Raw genomic sequence first — 19,062 nt, 5'->3', positions numbered from 1 at the left:
CAGAGCATAAGGTAAAAGATTCTGCGGTCTGATGAGACAAACATTTTACTCTTTGGCCTGAATGCAAAGCGCTATGTCTGGGGGGAAAAAACTGTTTTACACCATTGTTACCGTGAAGCATGCTATGGGGATGCTTTTCAGCAGCAGGGACTGGGAGACTGGTAAGGATAGAGGAAAGATTGAATGGGGCCAAATACATTCAAATTATTGATGAGAACCTGCTTCAGAGTGCAAACGACAGACTGGGGCGAAGATTTACGTTCCAACAGGACATTGACCCCAAGCATACAGCCAAAGCAATGCTTGAATGGCCTCAGAAAGAATGTTTAAAATAATGTTTAAGTCCTTGAGTGACCCAGCCAAAGCCTAGACTTGAATCACATTGAAAATCTGTGGAAAGACATGAAGATTGCTGTTCACCGCTGCTCCCCATCTAACTTAACAGAGCTGGAGAAAATCCACAAATCCAGATGTGCAAAGGTGATAGACAGACAGACCCAAGACGACTCAATGCTGTAATCGCTGCCAAAGGTGATTCAACAAAGTATTGCCTCAGAGGTGCGAATACTTATGTAAATTAGATTTTTTGTATTTCATTTTCAATAAATGTGCCAAAAAATACAACATGTTTCCACTTTCATTATGGGGTATTGTGTGTAGATGGGTGAGACAACAAAATGTGGAATAAGTATTTTGGGTCTGAATACTTTCTGAATGCACCACATTTGCATATGTAATGCACATTTATCTGGACACTGACTGAAGTCAGCCTAAATATTTTTGTTTCATTTTGTTAAGACACTCCATATTGTGGATAAATACTTTTTCATATTTCTATCTGTAAAGCGCAAAAAAAGTGTGTAAAATGCATTTTAGGTGGATTTCTTGGAAAATGTAATCTAGAATAAAAATTGGACAACATAACAATTCCCTATGTATAAATCTGGAGAATACGTCGAAGGATAACCCCACAACATGGTGTACGCTGATGCTTCTGACGATGAGAAAAAGTCAGACTTTCTGGAAATGTCAGTTAAAGACAAGTAGACTGAATTTAGACTATCAAACACCTATTTCGACACAATCACCATCTCTTCAAACTACGTTACTACATATAGTCCTGTTTGTAACATTCTCTATGAAATGGGCCTTTACATGATGTGCGATTCAATGCAGTTAGCTTAGAAATTATGGATGGATGTCCATTTAAAAGTGCTTACAATTCATGACATATGTAATATGATAAATTAACGAACATATAAATTTATCAACTTTTTTGTTGAAAATACAGTCGTGGCCAAAAGTTTTGAGAATGACACAAATATGAATTTTCACAAAGTCTGCTACCTCAGTTTGTATGATGGCAATTTGCATATACTCTAGAATGTTATGAAGAGTGATCCGATGAATTGTAATTAATTGCAAAGTCCCTCTCTGCCATGCAAATTAACTGAATCTCCCAAAAACATTTCCACTGCATTTCAGTGCAAGAACGGGCTGCCATCAGTCAGGATGTGGCCCAGAAGTTAATTGACAGCATGCCAGGGCAGATTGCAGAGGTCTTGAAAAAGAAGGGTCAACACTACAAATATTGACTCTTTGCATCAACTTCAAATAATTGTCAATAAAAGCCTTTGACACTTATTAAATGCTTGTAATTATACTTCAGTATTCCATAGTAACATCTGACAAAAATATCTAAAGACACTGAAGCAGCAAACTTTGGAAATTAATATTTGTGTCATTTTCAAAACTTTTGGCCACGCCTGTACTAAGATTAATGGATCAAAACACAAACAAATAAAAAAATGTGATAGTAGATGCAAAAATGTAATCTTAGCCTGTGATGCCTGGCCTTAAAAGTAGTCAGTCCCAATCAACTCCAGTTATCAACACTAACTCCAGGGAGTGTATCACTATGTTGAGGGTTAAGATAACTCCAGTAGAGTAGTGATTTAAACTCCTTGAATTACTGTGTATACCCCTATTCCTATATATCACGCTCTTCCTTTCCATAACAACACAGCTACAGTTTAAGTCGGAAGTTTACATACACTTAGGTTAGAGTCATTAAAACTAGTTTTTCAACCACTCCACAAATTTCTTGTTTACARACTATAGTTTTGGCAAGTCGGTTAGGACATCTACTAAGTAATTTTTCCAACAATTGTTTACAGACATTATTTCACCTATAATTCACTGTATCACAATTCCAATGGGTCAGAAGTTTACATACACTCTGTTGACTGTGCCTTTAAACATCTTGGACAATTCCAGAAAATTGTCATGGCTTTAGAAGCTTCTGATAGGCTAATTGACATCATTTGAGTCAATTGGAGGTGTACCTGTTTATGTATTTCATGGGAAAATCAAAAGAAATCAGCCGAGACCTCAGAAAAAAAGTGTAGACTTCCACAAGTCTGGTTCATCATTTGGAATCAATTTTCAAATGCCTGAGGGTACCACGTTCATCTGTACAAACAATAGTACGCCAGTATAAACACCATGGGACCACGTAGCCGTCATACCGCTCAGAAAGGAGACGCGTTCTGTCTCCTAGAGATGAACGTACTTTGGTGCGAAAAGTGCAAATCAATCCCAGAACAACAGCAAAGGACCTTGTGGAGATGCTGGAGGAAACAGGTACAAAAGTATCTATATCCACAGTAAAACAAGTCCTATAACGATATAACCTGAAAGGCCGCTCAGCAAGGAAGAAGCCACTGCTCCAAAACCGCCATAAAAAAGCCAGACTACGGTTTGCAACTGCACATGGGGACAAAGATCGTACTTTTTGGAGAAATGTCCTCTGGTCTGATGAAACAAAAATAGAACTGTTTGGCCATAATGACCATCGTTATGTTTGGAGGAAAAAGGGGAGGCTGCAAGCCGAAGAAGCACGGGGTGGGCAGCATCATGTTGTCGGGGTGCTTTGCTGCAGGAGGGACTGGTGCACTTCACAAAATAAATGGCATCATGAGGAAAGAAAATTATGTGGATATATTGAAGCAACATCTCAAGACATCAGTCAGGAAGTTAAAGCTTGGCCGCAAATGGGTCTTCCAAATGGACAATGACCCCAAGCATACTTCCAAAGTTGTGGCAAAATGGCTTAAGGACAACAAAGTCAAGGTATTGTACTGGCCATCAAAAAGCCCTGACCTCAATCCTATAGAAAATTTGTGGGCAGAACTAAAAAAGCATGTGCAAGCAAGGAGGCCTACAAACCTGACTCAGTTACACCAGCTCTGTCAGGAGGAATGGGCCAAAATTCACCCAAATTATTGTGGGAAGCTTGTGGAAGGCTACCTGAAACATTTGACACAAGTTAAACAATTTAAAGGCGATGCTACCAAATACTAATTGAGTGTATGTAAACTTCTGAGACCCACTGGGAATGTGATGAAAGAAATAAAAGTTGAAATAAATCATTCTCTCTACTATTATTCTGACATTTCACATTGTTAAAATAAAGTGGTGATCCTAACTGACCTAAGACATGGAATTTTTACTAGGATTAAATGTCAGGAATTATGAAAAACTGAGTTTAAATGTATTTGGCTAAGGTGTATGTAAACTTCCGACTTCAACTGTGTCTCTGAATTATAGGCTACTCGGAATGATTTTGTTGAGTCGTCGGCACTCAGTTATTTTCATTACTAATGTGCTATTTCAAGGAATTATTTTGAACATAGCCTATTACTGAAACGACATAACTAAACATGTATAGATAGCACATTTATAACTAACAACATCTACTGCGTTGCAGTCTGCAGGCCACAGCTATAGGCCTAGTCTGTATACAAAGAGGTGAATACTACAAGGTGTTAGGAATAATAGTCTCGTCTTGTACTTCTTCCAGTGCCATAGAATAATCACTAATGTGCAGAACAATTCAAATTTTAATATTTAATTTGTTTTTGCCTCAGGTGTTCATCCATTATCCATGAGTAATTTAGTCAAACAGTGGATGCACACACTTCAAAGAAAACTACACTAGCCTACTCAATCTTGACTTTTTTACCTCATCAGATCATTAAACTTGTCCGAATTATATACTATATGACTAGAGAAGTCCTTTGTGTTCAAATGTTAGGAAATTAAAAGTGCCGGATGTAGTTTTCTGTCTGTCTCACTGGAACAAACCTAATATGTAAAGTACACCTACTGTGGTAGTGAATGGATGAATGTTAATCTTCGAAGTGTGATTGTCTCTTCCCTGTGCCTCTGTCAACCACTTGTATGACCTAATCTGAATAGAAATCTAATGGCATTTTATTTGATGGGGATATTATATATTGGTCTTTTCCACACTATTGCTCTGAAACACCACTGTATGGCGATGTGAAAGACAATGCAACCTTAGCATCAATGATTCATACTTGGAGATGATTTTCATTACATGAAGCTTACGATTTTACTCACCCCTTCAAAATGTAATCCATACAGGTTTCCCTTCTGGTAAAAAATATATATATTTTCACTCACACTGGGCTTTGAACCTTTTCACACCACGTTACAAATTAATTTCCTTCTGCCTATAAATATAAAGCTCTACTTGTTTTCCTCATGTGTGTTGCATTATTTATAGCAGTAAAAGGGGAGGAAAATCTAAGCCATAGAATGTGGAACACACAGGCTCACATAATACTCCTTTAGAATTCCCTAGAGATACTCACTGATTCTCAAGATTCTGCAGTGTACAGGGAGGTCATGTTTTCTGCTAGCCTTATAAGGGAACAAGGGCTACACAAGTGAACATAGTAAATGAAGAAAGGTTAAGTGCAGCACAAGCTCTGCAAGCTTATCTGACTATGATATGAAGTTGTGCAAAACAAACTGAGCCTGAATAACTCTTCCCTAAATAACATGGAGATTAAATGGAAAACAGAAGATAATTAACTTTATTTAATCAGTCCATTCAGAATCAGATCAGTCATGGAAGACCGTATCAGTCATTTCTTACAGGAAATATAACAAATAATGTGTTAATCAAAACAATATGCCCAATGCCAACGCCCTAGATTGGAGTTAATATTTTCTGTGATTTAGAGAAAATAAACACATGAGATGATTCAATCTCTTATTAATCCAAATTTATTTACAAAGCAAACAAATATGAACTGAAGATAATTATAATATATATAAAAATGTTAACACTTTAATCCCATGTCCAGTTGCAGGTAGTCAGTCAGCCAGGAGAGATATTCAACCACCACTGCAAGACAAAATTATATGAATTAATTGCAAAGTAATTCATATAAAAAGCAATCTCCATTGAGGAACACTGCCATCTATCATCATTGTGCAGTGGTTGATTAACAGTAATACTAGGCTATTTTCGATTAATACCCAATTTGTAAGTCGCTCTGGATAAGAGCGTCTGCTAAATGACTTAAATGTAAATGTAAATACTTACACAATGATGTTGTTGATTGGGATGTGGATGAGTTTGACGAAGAAACCAATGAAGCCCATGATAGCAAAACCTATCGCTGTGGCCATGGCAATCTTTGAGAATTCTGAAATTAGAAAGAACAAAGTTTAATCAAACAAAGTTTAATCCAATTTTGCATGGCCAAATTCAGATAGCTGCTACATTACAAAGTTAGGTCAACCAGATGCTAACAAATCATTAAATAAATACAATAAATGTACAATATTGTTATTGTAAACAATATATGAATTTAGACAGTCAACTGATTAATAAAGCAGAAAAGAAAGAGTGATAATGATCTATAATACAGAGAAATATATGCAGTTCAATGCATCTATACTGACACATCGTGCTAGTGAGAGGCTTGTGAGAATACCTCAAAGGTAACTACATTTCATTTCCTGTACAAGGGTACAGTGTTTGAGTAAGATATCAGCCCTTCACAACAGCCAATCATGGAGGGGTCAATTCAATATAAGGATATCTATAATATAGGATAGATTACCTTTTCTGTCTGGCTTGGTACACCTCTTCACAAGCCTTATCGAGTCCTTCACAAACTGCCGACTGGGCTCCACAAATTGCATTACCTGGTCCATGTTGAAAAGGTTTTTGTCCTACTGGGGGAACAATAAATAGAATGTATAAATTAATGTTTACTTAGCAGCCTATATACATATAATACAGTATACGTTTTTAAAAATGTGTTTTAGGTAGCCTATTACACCAGTGTAACCCTCCAGTCCCCTAAACTTCAGGCTTGGGTAAATGTTTCAAAACACTGTTTTGTAACAATGTTTAACATTTCGTGAAGACAATGTAATACTCATGTTACATTGTAGCTGATAGTGCTACTCTGCCAATTAAAGTTACATAACATTGTAACGACTGTTCTTAATACAAGGTAAATATATTACAATGCGCGACTTGATGCAACTTTAAAATAACACTAACAGAACAAAAATACATCCGTAAATGAATCTGATAGGGCAATTCTAGTTGACTTACCGGAGTTTTCTGAATACTTATTTTTGTGACTGCTCTGTGTAAAGACACGTATGTTCTAACTCGAAAGCTGACGTCGACTTCGTGTAAATGCGCATGCGCAAAAAATTTACCCGGATGGGATTAGGAAGGATGACGCGTCTTCTTGACGCACAGGAAATATGGCGCCAAGTAAACAGTTTTTGGTTGTCACTAGTTGCCACAGCCACAAAGTCTACATTGGCTATATCGTAACAAAAATATTCTAAAAACAAAACGTAGCCTTTTGGTCTTAAGGTTAGGAGTAGGCATAAGGTTTAAATCGGATTTAAAAAATAAATTGTTTAAATAGTCGGGGTTTATGACTTTGTGGTAACTTGCGACAACCAATTGTTTTGGTATAAACCTTCGTCTCTTGACTGGGCTACAAAACAGTACTTATTATGAATAAACTAACGTTAATGCCTAGGAATGGTTAGGCTACATGCTCCCCTGATAATCTCAAAATGGAGTCGGTTGCTAGTGAATGCTCAGTAATCGAACCTGACGAGAGTGAGGATGATTAAGCCTATTGTACCTGCTGCGACAGGTGTGGTGAAGTCTCCCGAGCCTCACCAACCGAGATGATTCTGCCCCAGTGGGAGAAAGGATCGATTTTTTGGGAGAAATTGGATCCCTGCTTTTTGGCCACCAATATGTGTTTACCAAGCCGGGTGAGGGAGATTGATCTTCCGCACTAATACGCATGCGCTCACAGATAACCCGGATGCAATCTCTGCCACAATAATAGCAAGCGAAGGGTGTGGTTTAAAATTGCCCCACCAGTGCCCGTGATAATGTCGAATGTCTTAATGATGTAGCCTACATCTGTGAACATAATGCTCAAAAAGAAGAAAGGACATTATTAACCGTTTAAAAACAATACTTTTATTGTGGTAAGCAGTTTGTGTGAATACAATTAAAATCCCCTCCTGTCCAGATAGGATTTTTTTTAATCAACATAACATATTTTTTAAAGGTCCGCCCTCATGCAGACACAGTTAAATCAAATATAGATCCACTTATTTATTTCCCCATAATGTATGGAAATCCATTTCTAGACGCAATCATTCAAGCATAAGCATTGAAGCAGTACGTGATTGATTGCAGTCACTCACTCACTACATAGAAGCAAGGTACTGCAGATGGCTGTCTTATTTTACAACAGTGGCAGCAGTTTCAGAAAACCCCTTATTCAAGACCTTGAGTCATTGTTTCTATACATGTCCAGTACAAAAGGTTCTGTATACACAGTGCTTGACTTGGGCCAGAGCCGGAATAATGCAAGGGCTTACCGGGGTTGAAGCCCCTGGATCCAGGCCGGTGGGGGGCACAGGAGGCAGCAAAAAAAAAGTTTTTAAAAAAGTTTTTAAAAACATAATAATATATACAGTATATGGTAGGGTGCCAATGTGGGTAACTGGGGGGGCATGCCTTGATTGGGTAATTGGTTAATACAAAATATGATTCAAATAAATGCATAATAAATAAATGTGACTGATATGTATTTTTTTTGTATTTTTTTTATCTAACCACAGGAGCCAGCTCTCAATGTTCAAAATACACCAAAGAGCATAATTTAGCCACAGAGGATCAATAGTTTAAAAAAAAAAAACGGTTGATTACATTTTATCACAAGTGCATACAGGTAAATGCCAAAATATAGGAAACACCAACATAAAGTGTCTTAAAAGTGAGCTGCCAAATCAGCTTAAATGCCCGGAGCTGTCCGGGCCGCTGAACCTGCATCCACATTTTTTGGGAAGTGGGTACCAGCTCCTCTATAAAACATAGTGGTCTATCACTGGCCCAGATTCACACACAGCATCAAAAAAAGGTTGATCAAAGTGGGATCTGCATTGAATAGCAATGGAGCAATGGAGGCTGGTGGGAGGAGCTATAGGAGATAGCATCTCATTGTAATAGCTGGAATGAATTGTATGGAATGGTATCAAACATATGAAAACCACATGTGCGTTCCATTAATTCCATTTCAGCCATTACAATGAGCCCATCCTCCCATTGCTCCTCCCACTAGCCTCCACTGTAATGGAGTGGGTATTCATATCCTGATTCCGCTTTGTTCAAGTTTATTTGCCACTATTCTGTGAATCCAGCATGCCAGCCTAGTTCACATTACATAAGCACTCTGTTAATTAAGTTGCACTGGATGTCATGTATTTCAATGGAGACGTCCACAACAGCGTGGAAATACAACGCCACCCTGTGGTTGAAGGCTCCATAGCGAGACGAACTGGGCATAATAAAGCCAATTTATGCTTGATCCAAAAATGTGGTCGGAGGCTTCGTATGGAGGGTGTGACGCAATTGCTGAGCCTCCGGAGGCATGCAAAGGCCAAATCAAGCTCCATAATACATTGCAGTGTTTTTTTGTAAAAGGCTTTGCAGCCATGATCAGAATTAGGCCTACCCTTCAGCGTGTTTCTGTGTGCTTTGTATCATCTGCGTGTATGCCAGTGAGAGTGGGGTGTTGCCCGAGAAGAGAGACCAACCAAATCATGAGAAAACAAAACGAGAATTACTTGACACATTGGAAAGAATTAACAAAAACTCAGAGCAAACTAGAATGCTATTTGGCCCTAAACAGAGAGTACAGAGTGGCAGAATGCCTGACCACTGTGACTGACCCAAATTTAAGGAAAGCTTTGACTATGTACAGACTCAACGAGCCTTGCTATTGAGAAAGCTACGTGCACACTGCCCACAAAATTAGGTGGAAACTGAGATGCCCTTCCTAACCTCCTGCCAAATGTATGACCATATTAGAGACACATATTTCCCTCAGATTACACAGACCCACAAAGAATTCAAATACAAACACAATTTTGATAAACTCCCATATCTACTGGGTGAAATACCAGTGTGCCATCACAGCAGCAAGATTTGTGACCTGTTGCCACAAGAAAATGGCAACCAGTGAAGAACAAAATAAAACCCATATTTATGTTTATTTATTTTCCCTTTTGTACTTGAACTATTATATAGACCTAACACCGTATATAGACCTAATATGACATTTGAAATGTCTTTATTAATTTGGAACTTCTGTGAGTGTAATGTTTACTGTAAATTGTTATTGTTTATTTCACTTTTGTTTATTATCTACTTCACTTGCTTTGGCAATGTCAACATATGTTTCCCATGCTAATAAAGCCCTTAAATTGAATTGAATTGAGAGAAAGAGACATTTCAGCATCAGGTAACCTATAAAACAAACTCAACTGGCGGACCGTGGTCCGGGTCCGGACCCAGAGAAGGGTCAATCCGGACCAGACAACATTGCATTTTGTTATATAGAAGTACATTATTTTTAGACAGCTTAAAAAAAAACAACCGGGCGCAGAGGTCTAATTTAGCCATCCGATTTAACTCAGCAACCTCTCTTTCTCACTCTTTCTCTCTACTAGTGCCCCGTCTAATCCAATCGCATGGTTATATGCAAATATCAGAGGCCGCGTCTTACCCAATCACATCAATACAAATATCCTCTGCGGAACCTTGGGACAAGCAGGCAGTAAGAAACAGAAAGATTTGACCGCGGTTCAACTGTTAATATCAGACATAGAAGGCGCTTAGTTACCAATATCTTTGTTAAAAAATAAAAAAGTTAACTCTGAAAACCGTATATTCAAAGACGAGTGGACGGAACAGTATTTATTCATTCTCTCCACAACTACCACAAAACCAATGTGCCTGATATGCCGTGAGATTGTAGCTCTTTTGAAAAGTGCCAATGTTAAGCGCCTTTATGACACCAGGCATATTATATTCGATCAGATGTATCCCCTGAACACGGAGGTGTTAACAAACAAGACTAACCAACTCAAATCCCAATATGAGAGGTCCACCAAAGTCCTTGCCAATTCCCTGACAGCCCAACAACGTGCAATGGAGTGTTCACTGAGGTTAGCTTGGGTTTTGGGAAAACACACAAAAACATTTTCAGATGCTGAGATGGTAAAATTACGCATGTGTGGAGTTGCTGACAACTTCATTGAAGGTAAACAAAGAGATGAGGTAAGGGAAAGATCAAACAGATCCCACTGTCAGATTCCACAGCAATGAGGAGAACTGAAATATTGGCTGAAGATTTAACTTCACAATTGATGCGGCCATTCAGAATCCACCATGCATTTCATTAGCTGTGAATGAATCAACAGATAGCACTGATAATGCCCAGCTTCTGCTGTTTGTCAGATTTTATAATGAAACAAAGAAGGAGTTCTGTGAGGAGCTGTTGGGCTTAACACATCTAGAAGCACACACACGGGGAGAGGATATCCATGAGGCCATCAAAGGGATGCTGACAAAAAGGGGGAGATATCTGAAGTCAGTGGTCTCCATCACCACAGGTGGAGCTCAGATGGAGCTCCAGCCATGACAGGAAGAGGGAGGGGACTGGTTGCACATTTTAAAGATGACCCCCCTGACCTGACATTATATCACTGCATCATCCATCAATCTGTCCTGTATGCCAGTGTGGGAAAATAGTATTCTGCGGTCATGACAACGATGATGAAACTGATCAACTTTTTGAGAGCAACATCATCCCTACAACATCGCCTGCTACGAGGCATTCTGACAGAGGCCAATGCCAGTTTTGATGACTTACTACTAGCAACAATATAAGATGGCTCAGCAAAGGCAGGGTTTTGAAACGCTTATGGGCCATTTAGGAGGAAATCAAAACTTTCTTATCAGAGCAAAAGAGGCAACTCAGTTATCTGACCTTTTTTGAAGATGAGGAGAAGATGGAAACAGTTGCATTTCAGACAGAGATTACATCACATCTTAATCAACTGAATGTTAAGCTGCAGGGATGGTTAAACACAGTGTGATATAATAAGAGCAGTCCAGGCTTTCCAGAATAAATTGGAGCTTTTCAAGAATGATCTCCAGGGAGAACTTGTCCATTTCCCCAATCTTCTGGTGCAAAAGCAGGGAGATAAAGATGTTCCCAACCATGTAGATTTCATCCAGAAGCTGATTGATAACTTTCAACTTCGCTTTGATGACTTCACTGTTGGAAGAGAACTGCTGCTGCTTTTTAGTACATTTTTCTATTTATTCTGATTTATCAGGGGGTGCTGCAGCACCCACAGCACTACTTCCCGCGGCTATGCTGGGTGAGATGGTTTAATTAAAAAGGCATTAATCACAACGCTGTTGGTTGGAGCAACCATAAACCCTTTATTGCTCATTTACCTTGCATCACAGAAGCTGGGCATTATCAGTGTTATCTGTTGATTTATCCACAGCTAATGAAATGCATGTGACAAATGTGCCAAAGCTGTCAGAAGAAGAAAAACAGATCTTCAGATGGGTAGATGTTACATCACAGAAATGGAGTTGATAGAGTTGCAAGAAAATGTGACTTTGAATGTGCAGGCTGGTGATTGTGACCCTGTTATTTTCTGGGGAAAGATGGTGCCTGCAGCTAATGTCCCTGTGCTCAAGAAACTGGCACTATACATCCTGACCATTTGGCTCCACATACAGCTGTGAATCAGCCTTCTCCACAATGAACTTCATTAAAAACAAATACTGTACCAGGCTCACCAATGAACACCTGCACCAGTGTCTCAGAGTGGCTCTCACACCATTTGTGCCAAAGTTCAATGCATTGGCAGAAGACAGAATGTGTAATTTCTCTCATTGATGCAATGGCAAGGCCCAGAGTGACTTATACAAGAATATTGCATGGCCCACAGTGGTATTCTGTTCATTCAGATTATGTTTGTTAAACCCTCCTTTGTTCTCCAGAAAACATGCACTTTGTTATAATAATAATAATACAAAAAGTCCATTCAAGGCCTATGTACAATGGTTCAGAGTGCACTTTTTGCATAGACAATTATGCAACCACTTTTGTTCTTCAGCAATGGTGATGCAATGTTAAACATTTAAATTCGAAAGAAGTTGTAATTAATTCAAGTTATTAGTCTCATTTAATTTATTTTATGTATTTAATGCACATTTTATATAATGTCATGTTTCCTAAGTCTGAGACAACTATGTTTGTTACTACGCCATACCACAGTGCTGATAAAGGACGATATCCCTCCGGACCTTTGCCACCTAGGATAGTTGTGTCACTGGACCTTCTCAAATAGTAGTTGAGCACCCCTGCTATAAAATAATGATAGACTAACTACACTGAGTGTACAAAACATTAGGAACACCGTCCTAATATTGAGTTGCAACCCCTTTTACCCTCAGAACAGCCTCAATTCGTTGGGGCATGGAATCTACAAGGTGTCGAAAGCGTTCCACAGGCATGCTGGCCCATGTTGACTCCAATCCTTCCCAAAGTTGTGTCAAGTTGGCTGGATGTCCTTTGGGTGGTGGACAATTCTTGATGCACACGAGAAACTGTGTGTGAAAAAACCCAGCAGCGTTGCAGTTCTTTACACACTCAAAYCAGTGCGCCTGGCACCTACTACCATATCCCTTTCAAAGGCACTTAAATATTTTGTCTTGCCCATTCACCCTTGGAATGGCACACATAATCCATAGCCGTGTTCGAATACTCATATTAACCATACTATTTATGATGTAACTTGAGTATGTAGTATGCTTATTGGTCATAGTATGGATATAGTTAGTATGTCAAAAGTTATACAAGCAGTGGATGCTATTTCCGTGCTTTTAGGGCCCATAATTAAATCTTCAAAAAATGGGCGTGGCTTCACAAAGTTTTCAGATTTGAAGAAAATGGCGGAAAATATGCAGCCGAAGTCCGACAACAGCAGATACAAATTCATTGTGTTAACTAATTATGACAAATGTTAAAAACATGTTGAGCAATGTAATAAAGTAATGACTTTTCAAATAAGTTACATTACACGTTATCTTTGCTGACAATTTGTTTGCTACGCTATCCTTACGAGCCACATAAACTCAGCAAAAAAAGAAACGTCCTCACTGTCAACTGTGTTTATTTTCAGCAAACCTAACATGTGTAAATATTTGTATGAACATAACAAGATTCAACAACTGAGACATAAACTGAACAAGTTCCACAGACATGTGACTAACATAAATGGAATAATGTGTCCCTGAACAAAGCGGGCGGGTCAAAATTAATAAACAAAAGTAACAGTCAGTATCTATTGTGGCCACCAGCTGCATTAAGTACTGCAGTGCATCTCCTCCTCATGGACTGAACCAGATTTGCCAGTTCTTGCTGTGAGATGTTACCCCACTCTTCCACCAAGGCACCTGCAAGTTCCCGAACATTTCTGGGGGGAATGGCCTTAGCCCTCACCCTCCGATCCAACAGGTCCCAAATGTGCTCAATGGGATTGAGATCCGGGCTCTTCGCTGGCCATGGCAGAACACTGACATTCCTTTCTTGCAGGAAATCACACACAGAACGAGCAGTATGGCTGGTGGCATTGTCATGCTGGAGGGTCATATCAGGATGAGCCTGCATGGAAGGGTACCACATGAGGGAGGAAGATGTCTACCCTGTAACGCACAGCGTTGAGATTTCCTGCAATGACAACAAGCTCAGTCTGATGATGCTGTGACACACCTTCCCAGACCATGACGGACCCTCCACCTCCAAATCGATCCCGCTCCAGGGTACAGGCCTCGGTGTAATGCTCATTCCTTCAACAATAAACGCGAATCCGACCATCACTCCTGGTGAGACAAAACCGCGACTCGTCAGGTGAATAGCACCTTTTGCCAGTCCTGTCTGGTCCAGCGACAGTGGGTTTGAGCCCATAGGCGACGTTGTTGCCGGTGATGTCTGGTGAGAACCTGCCTTACACAGGCCTACAAGCCCTCAGTCCAGCCTCTCTCAGCCTATTGAGGACACGGACAGTCTGAGCACTGATGGAGGGATTGTGCGTTCCTGGTGTAACTCGGGCAGTTGTTGTTGCCATCCTGTACCTGTCCCGCAGGTGTGATGTTCGGATGTACCGATCCTGTGCAGGTGTTGTTACACGTGGTCTGCCACTGCAACAACGATCAGCTGTCCGTACTGTCTCCCTTTAGCGCTGTCTTAGGCGTCTCACAGTACGGACATTGCAATTTATTGCCCTGGCCATATCTGCAGTCCTCATGACTCCTTGCAGCACGCCTAAGGCATGTTCACGCAGATGAGCAGGGACCCTGGGCATCTTTCTTTTGGTGTTTTTCAGAGTCAGTAGAAAGGCCTCTTTAGTGTCCTAAGTTTTCATAACTGTGACCTTAATCGGTGTCAGTTAACGTCGGCAAAAAAGCGTAATTAAATTGTTGCCAGCAGCACAGTTACAGTCACCAACGCTCTGGATAACATGAAAACAGCCTAAACAGCTCTGCTAGGGCGAGTAAAATGGTCAGAGTGAGGATTTCTCTCATTTGTGTCTGGAAGTAGCTAGCAAGCTAGCCAACGTTAGCCAGTTAGTTTAGGTGCTTGACTGCTGTTGTGAGGTCTGAACGCTTGGATCAACCCTACTGTCGGCCAGAGTGTCCAGTGTGCACTCAGAACGATCCAAGAGCGAAACGCTCTGAATTTATGAACTGACAATCTGACAAGCTCTGAATTTATGAACGCCCAGAGCGCACTATGAGCGCACTCTGGCACTCCAGATTAAATGTACGAACACACCCGAAGTCGTAAAGTATCTAGCTAGTAATTTGTTATTCTAACAAGAGGTTGCAAAGCAACAGCATCAACTTCAGGTAGACAGGCGTAGCTCTACTGAAATGCGCAACTGAAATAATACTGTTCGTTTACAGTATACTAAAATGAACCAATACTATATAGTATGTAGTATATACTCATTAAGTATGTAGTATACAGTATGTTAGTATGGGTATTCGAACACAGCTCATGTCTCAATTGTCTCAAGGCTTAAAAAAGGATCTGACCCTTTTTTCATATTTCGCCTAAAATGACATATCCAAATCTAACTGCTCAGGACCTGAAGCAAGGATATGCATATTCTTGATACCATTTGAAAGGAAACACTTTGAAGTTTGTGGAAATGTGATAGCTACTGTAATTAATATAGGAGAATGTAACACAAAAGATAATACAAAGAAAAAAACATTTGTTTTTTTGTTCCATCATCTTTGAAATGTAAGAGAAAGGCCACAATGTATTATTACAGTTTAGGCATAATTTAGATTTTGGCCACTAAATGGCAGCATTGTATGTGCAAAATTTTAGACTGATCCAATTAACCATTGCATTACGGTTCAAATGTCGTATCAAGTTTGCCCAAATGGGCCTTATTAGTTTATTGATACATTTTCATGGACATAATTGTGCACTCTCCTCAAACAATAGCATGGTATTCTTTCACTGTAATAACTACTGTAAATTGGACAGTGCAGTTATATTAACACAAATTTAAGCTTTCTGCCCATATCAGATATGTCTATGTCCTGGGAAATGTTCTTGTTACTTACAACGTCATGCTAATCACATTAGCGCATGTTAGCTCAACCGTCCTGCAGGGGGACACCGATCCTGTAGAGGTTTTAATGTCTTGTGCAGGCTTTTGTTCGAGCCTCACTTTAACACACCACATTCCCACTGGGCACACACTTGAATCAACGTTGTTTCCACGTCATTTCAATTAAATGATGTTGATTGATGTTGAATTGACGTCTGTGTCCAGTGGGATTGTAGCTTAAACATCAGCTGCTCAACAGGACCTTGATAAGCAGACTCGGGTGTGTTTCAGGGCTGGATCAAAGCCTGCACACCCAGTTGCTCTCCAGATGGAGAATGTTGGCTAATTTGCTCTGTCCAAATGCTCTTCTGGAGTGGTAGCTCCTCTCACTGTTGATGTCCTCTAGCTGGATACTACCCCATTTGTGAGCCATGGAGGACAGGTGATGGAAGGTTGACCACATGTGTTTTATACAGTAGCTTAACAGTGCAGTTATTCTACTTTGTGGGGGGTTAAGTGCCTTGACAGGAGCTAGTAGGCCTACATGTGATCGGAGACCAGCAGCCTTCTAGTGTCAATACCACATTTATGCTGACTTTTTCCATGTAGGCTACATAGAGATGCCACCAATTATTGGTTATGGAAATTTGGTTAAAAGTAACAGAAAAGTCATGAAATTCCAACTGTCAAACTGAGTATGAACCCTTAACACTGAAGGCTAATGCCATTTGGGAATATCTGTGTACATAGTCATCCCAATTTCATCCCAAGTCAAGCTCTGCGTATACAGCATTCATATTCATAGTATGCATAGCATAACAATAGTATAACTATAGATACCATAGTATAACCTACTGTGTAAGCATTCAAGGCATGCACTTTTCAAACAATTGACATATTCTAGCCTATCTATAATGATATTCAAGGATGATGTTCAGTCCCATGTTATCCCAACCATTTGGCAGCTGAGTTCCCATAGTTTCTGAGCCATCTCATCATCCCTGGCAGCCCTGGTACAGCTGGAGGGTTTACAGTCACTGTGAACAATGCAAATGCAATTCAGTAACAAATAATATGTGTATCATATACTAAATATCTTGTAAACCTAGGATTTATCTAAAATGTCACTGTGGTCTAAAAACCAATTCACTTCATTGTGTGATTTCACCTGTAATATCCACCGCTCTCTGGCTCCAGCTCAGGCTCCACAGCACAGTAGATGGAGGTCTGGGCACCTTGTACAATAGTTTTGGTGAAAGGTCTGACAATCTTCCAGGATATCAGCAGTGCTAAATTCATGTGTCTCTTCAGCTCAGTCCTCACTATACCTGGGTGGACTGCATAAACTGTCACTCCAGTGTCTAACAAAGGAAAAATGGAAGTAGAGAATCCAACCTCTTCTAAATAGTGCAGGCATCACATATTACCTTTTATCTTACCGAATAAGCACAAAATAACAAGATTTAGGGGACTGGATTGACAATCTCATAAAACGGTAATTCTTGGATGTTTGAAAAAGAACAGCAGTGCTAGAAAGTTTATTAGTGAACAAGATAAGACTCTAAGAAAAGTATTATCTTTAAGCTAGCCAATGATGCAAAACGTCTATGATGAAAAGCCAGCCAATCTTGCAAAGCTTCTATCATAAACTGCAGTGTTTTCAATGCAGTTTGTTTTGCTTGCCCAGGTCCACTGATAATGTCAACACCAATATGGGAGAAAAAAAATTGTAACACAAACCTTTTAGTCTCTTGGCCAGGGACCGTATACTCAGGATGTTGGCTAATTTGCTCTGTCCATATGCTCTTCTGGAGTGGTAGCTCCTCTCACTGTTGATGTCCTCTAGCTGGATCCTACCCCATTTGTGAGCCATGGAGGACAGGTTGATGATTCTGGCTGGTCTGGATCTCTTTATCAGATCAATCAGCAGGAAGGTGAGCAGGAAGTGACCTGAAAGACATGATATTCTAACATGCTACTCTACAGTAGATTACTTGTACAACGTATTACTGACTAATATTTTCATAGGGTAAGAACTATAGATAATATATAATTTCACCCTATAGCCTATTTGTATCTCTTCATTTGTGTTAGGTTGCTCTGTCTCACCCAAATGGTTCACTCCAAACTGCATCTCAAAGCCATCTGCGGTCTTAGAGTATGGACACATCATGATCCCAGCATTGTTGATAAGAATGTTCACTTGTTTCTCCTCTGAAAGAGTATTTCCAAATAAAAAAAGTAATCACTGAAGTTAAGACTGATTGTGTTTTGTATTGTATTCCATATTGTATTTCTACATTAGACAAAGTCCTCACATTGAGATTATAAAGAGATTGGACGAGTGACAAGTCTCTACTAACCCCTGTTGATTAACTCTGCAAATTCTCGAATGGACTTTGTGTCGGACAAATCCATCTTTCTGGCCACAATGTTGGGGTTTCCAGAGTTCTCAATGATCTCTCTCTGTGCCGCCTCAGCTCTGCCCAAGTCTCTGCAGGCCAAGATTATCCTGCCCCCTGATGATTATAGAAAAATGTCAGAGTATATGTCAAGTATGTACAGTTTATGTCAACAAACATGCATCATGCTACCCATCCTTTCACCACAACATGGTGGTACATGTACTGTATAATAACATGGTGGTGCAAGTGTACTTACCTCTCTTTGCCAGGTCCATTGCTGTCTCTTTGCCAATGCCAGCATTGGCTCCAGTAATGATAACTGTTTTGCCATCTAGTCTTTCACTAGATGACCACTGACCACAGAGAATAGCTCTAGAGAAACATAGGAACACGTGTGATTGTGAGCAGATACAGTAAAAATGACATATGTCGCTAAATCAGACCTGGAATAAGTAAAGTTTTTTAAATGGTTTTGATACATTTCAAATAATACTTTGGAGGTGTAACCCCCCTTAATTATGTTGGATCACTATCCTACATACTGAGCTAGCTGGTGATGTACAATCAATGCAGCAACTTGAGCCAAGTAAAGCAACATTCACATAAACCAACAACAGAATGAGTAGAGTAGTAGAGCATGCACAGCCTACCTTATTGTATAAATGTTTGACATTCTAGAGCTGATGGCCGCCACACAGACTCCCTACCGTGTTGTCTCACAGCATGTCCTTTCTCTAAAGAATTACACTAGTTGAATTGCTGATCGAGTAAGTGTGTAGTGTAT

At 39.8% G+C, this 19,062-nt stretch overlaps 2 protein-coding genes across 5 annotated transcripts; both read right to left on the bottom strand.

Annotated features, from left to right (window-relative positions):
• Nucleotides 1-5,074: 5,074 nt before the first annotated feature.
• Nucleotides 5,075-7,179, bottom strand: LOC111957275 (protein transport protein Sec61 subunit gamma). Of its 4 annotated transcripts, none has more exons than XM_023978061.2 (4): nucleotides 6,999-7,179; nucleotides 5,943-6,057; nucleotides 5,420-5,522; nucleotides 5,075-5,218 (listed from the first exon to the last, which is right to left on the bottom strand). In XM_023978061.2, exons 2-4 carry the CDS (start codon nucleotides 6,034-6,036, stop codon nucleotides 5,209-5,211), a joined length of 207 nt encoding a protein of 68 aa, XP_023833829.1. In that variant the 5' UTR covers nucleotides 6,037-6,057; nucleotides 6,999-7,179; the 3' UTR covers nucleotides 5,075-5,208. The 4 variants fall into 4 exon arrangements, with proteins under 4 accessions (XP_023833829.1, XP_023833831.1, XP_023833828.1 ...); XM_023978063.2 differs by having other exon boundaries at nucleotides 5,943-6,054; XM_023978060.2 differs by lacking the exon at nucleotides 6,999-7,179 and adding an exon at nucleotides 6,446-6,537.
• Nucleotides 7,180-15,735: 8,556 nt separating this feature from the next.
• LOC111957126 (retinol dehydrogenase 12) lies at nucleotides 15,736-19,062 on the bottom strand. The gene is made up of 7 exons (XM_023977862.2): nucleotides 18,929-19,062; nucleotides 18,535-18,650; nucleotides 18,237-18,392; nucleotides 17,983-18,087; nucleotides 17,614-17,823; nucleotides 17,042-17,234; nucleotides 15,736-16,910 (listed from the first exon to the last, which is right to left on the bottom strand). The coding sequence occupies exons 1-7, from the start codon at nucleotides 18,949-18,951 to the stop codon at nucleotides 16,808-16,810; spliced, it is 906 nt and encodes a 301-aa protein (XP_023833630.1). The 5' UTR covers nucleotides 18,952-19,062; the 3' UTR covers nucleotides 15,736-16,807.

The sequence above is a fragment of the Salvelinus sp. IW2-2015 genome, linkage group LG32 (genome assembly GCF_002910315.2).
Source record: "Salvelinus sp. IW2-2015 linkage group LG32, ASM291031v2, whole genome shotgun sequence".
Classification (NCBI taxonomy): Eukaryota; Metazoa; Chordata; class Actinopteri; order Salmoniformes; family Salmonidae; genus Salvelinus; species Salvelinus sp. IW2-2015.
Note: the sequence above shows the minus strand (reverse complement) of the source record. Positions and strands in the feature narration are given on the sequence as shown.

Bases quoted from the DNA above. Each gene is read 5' to 3' on its own strand.
- LOC111957275 (XM_023978061.2), bottom strand. From the start codon at position 6,036: ATGGACCAGGTAATGCAATTTGTGGAGCCCAGTCGGCAGTTTGTGAAG. The intron at 5,523-5,942 runs GTAATCTATCCT...TTCTAATTTCAG, and splicing joins TACCAAGCCAGACAGAAAAG to AATTCTCAAAGATTGCCATG.
- LOC111957126 (XM_023977862.2), bottom strand. From the start codon at position 18,951: ATGTCAAACATTTATACAATAAG. The intron at 18,393-18,534 runs GTAAGTACACTT...TATAATCATCAG, and splicing joins AATGGACCTGGCAAAGAGAG to GGGGCAGGATAATCTTGGCC. The intron at 18,088-18,236 runs GTTAGTAGAGAC...ATACTCTTTCAG, and splicing joins TGCAGAGTTAATCAACAGGG to AGGAGAAACAAGTGAACATT.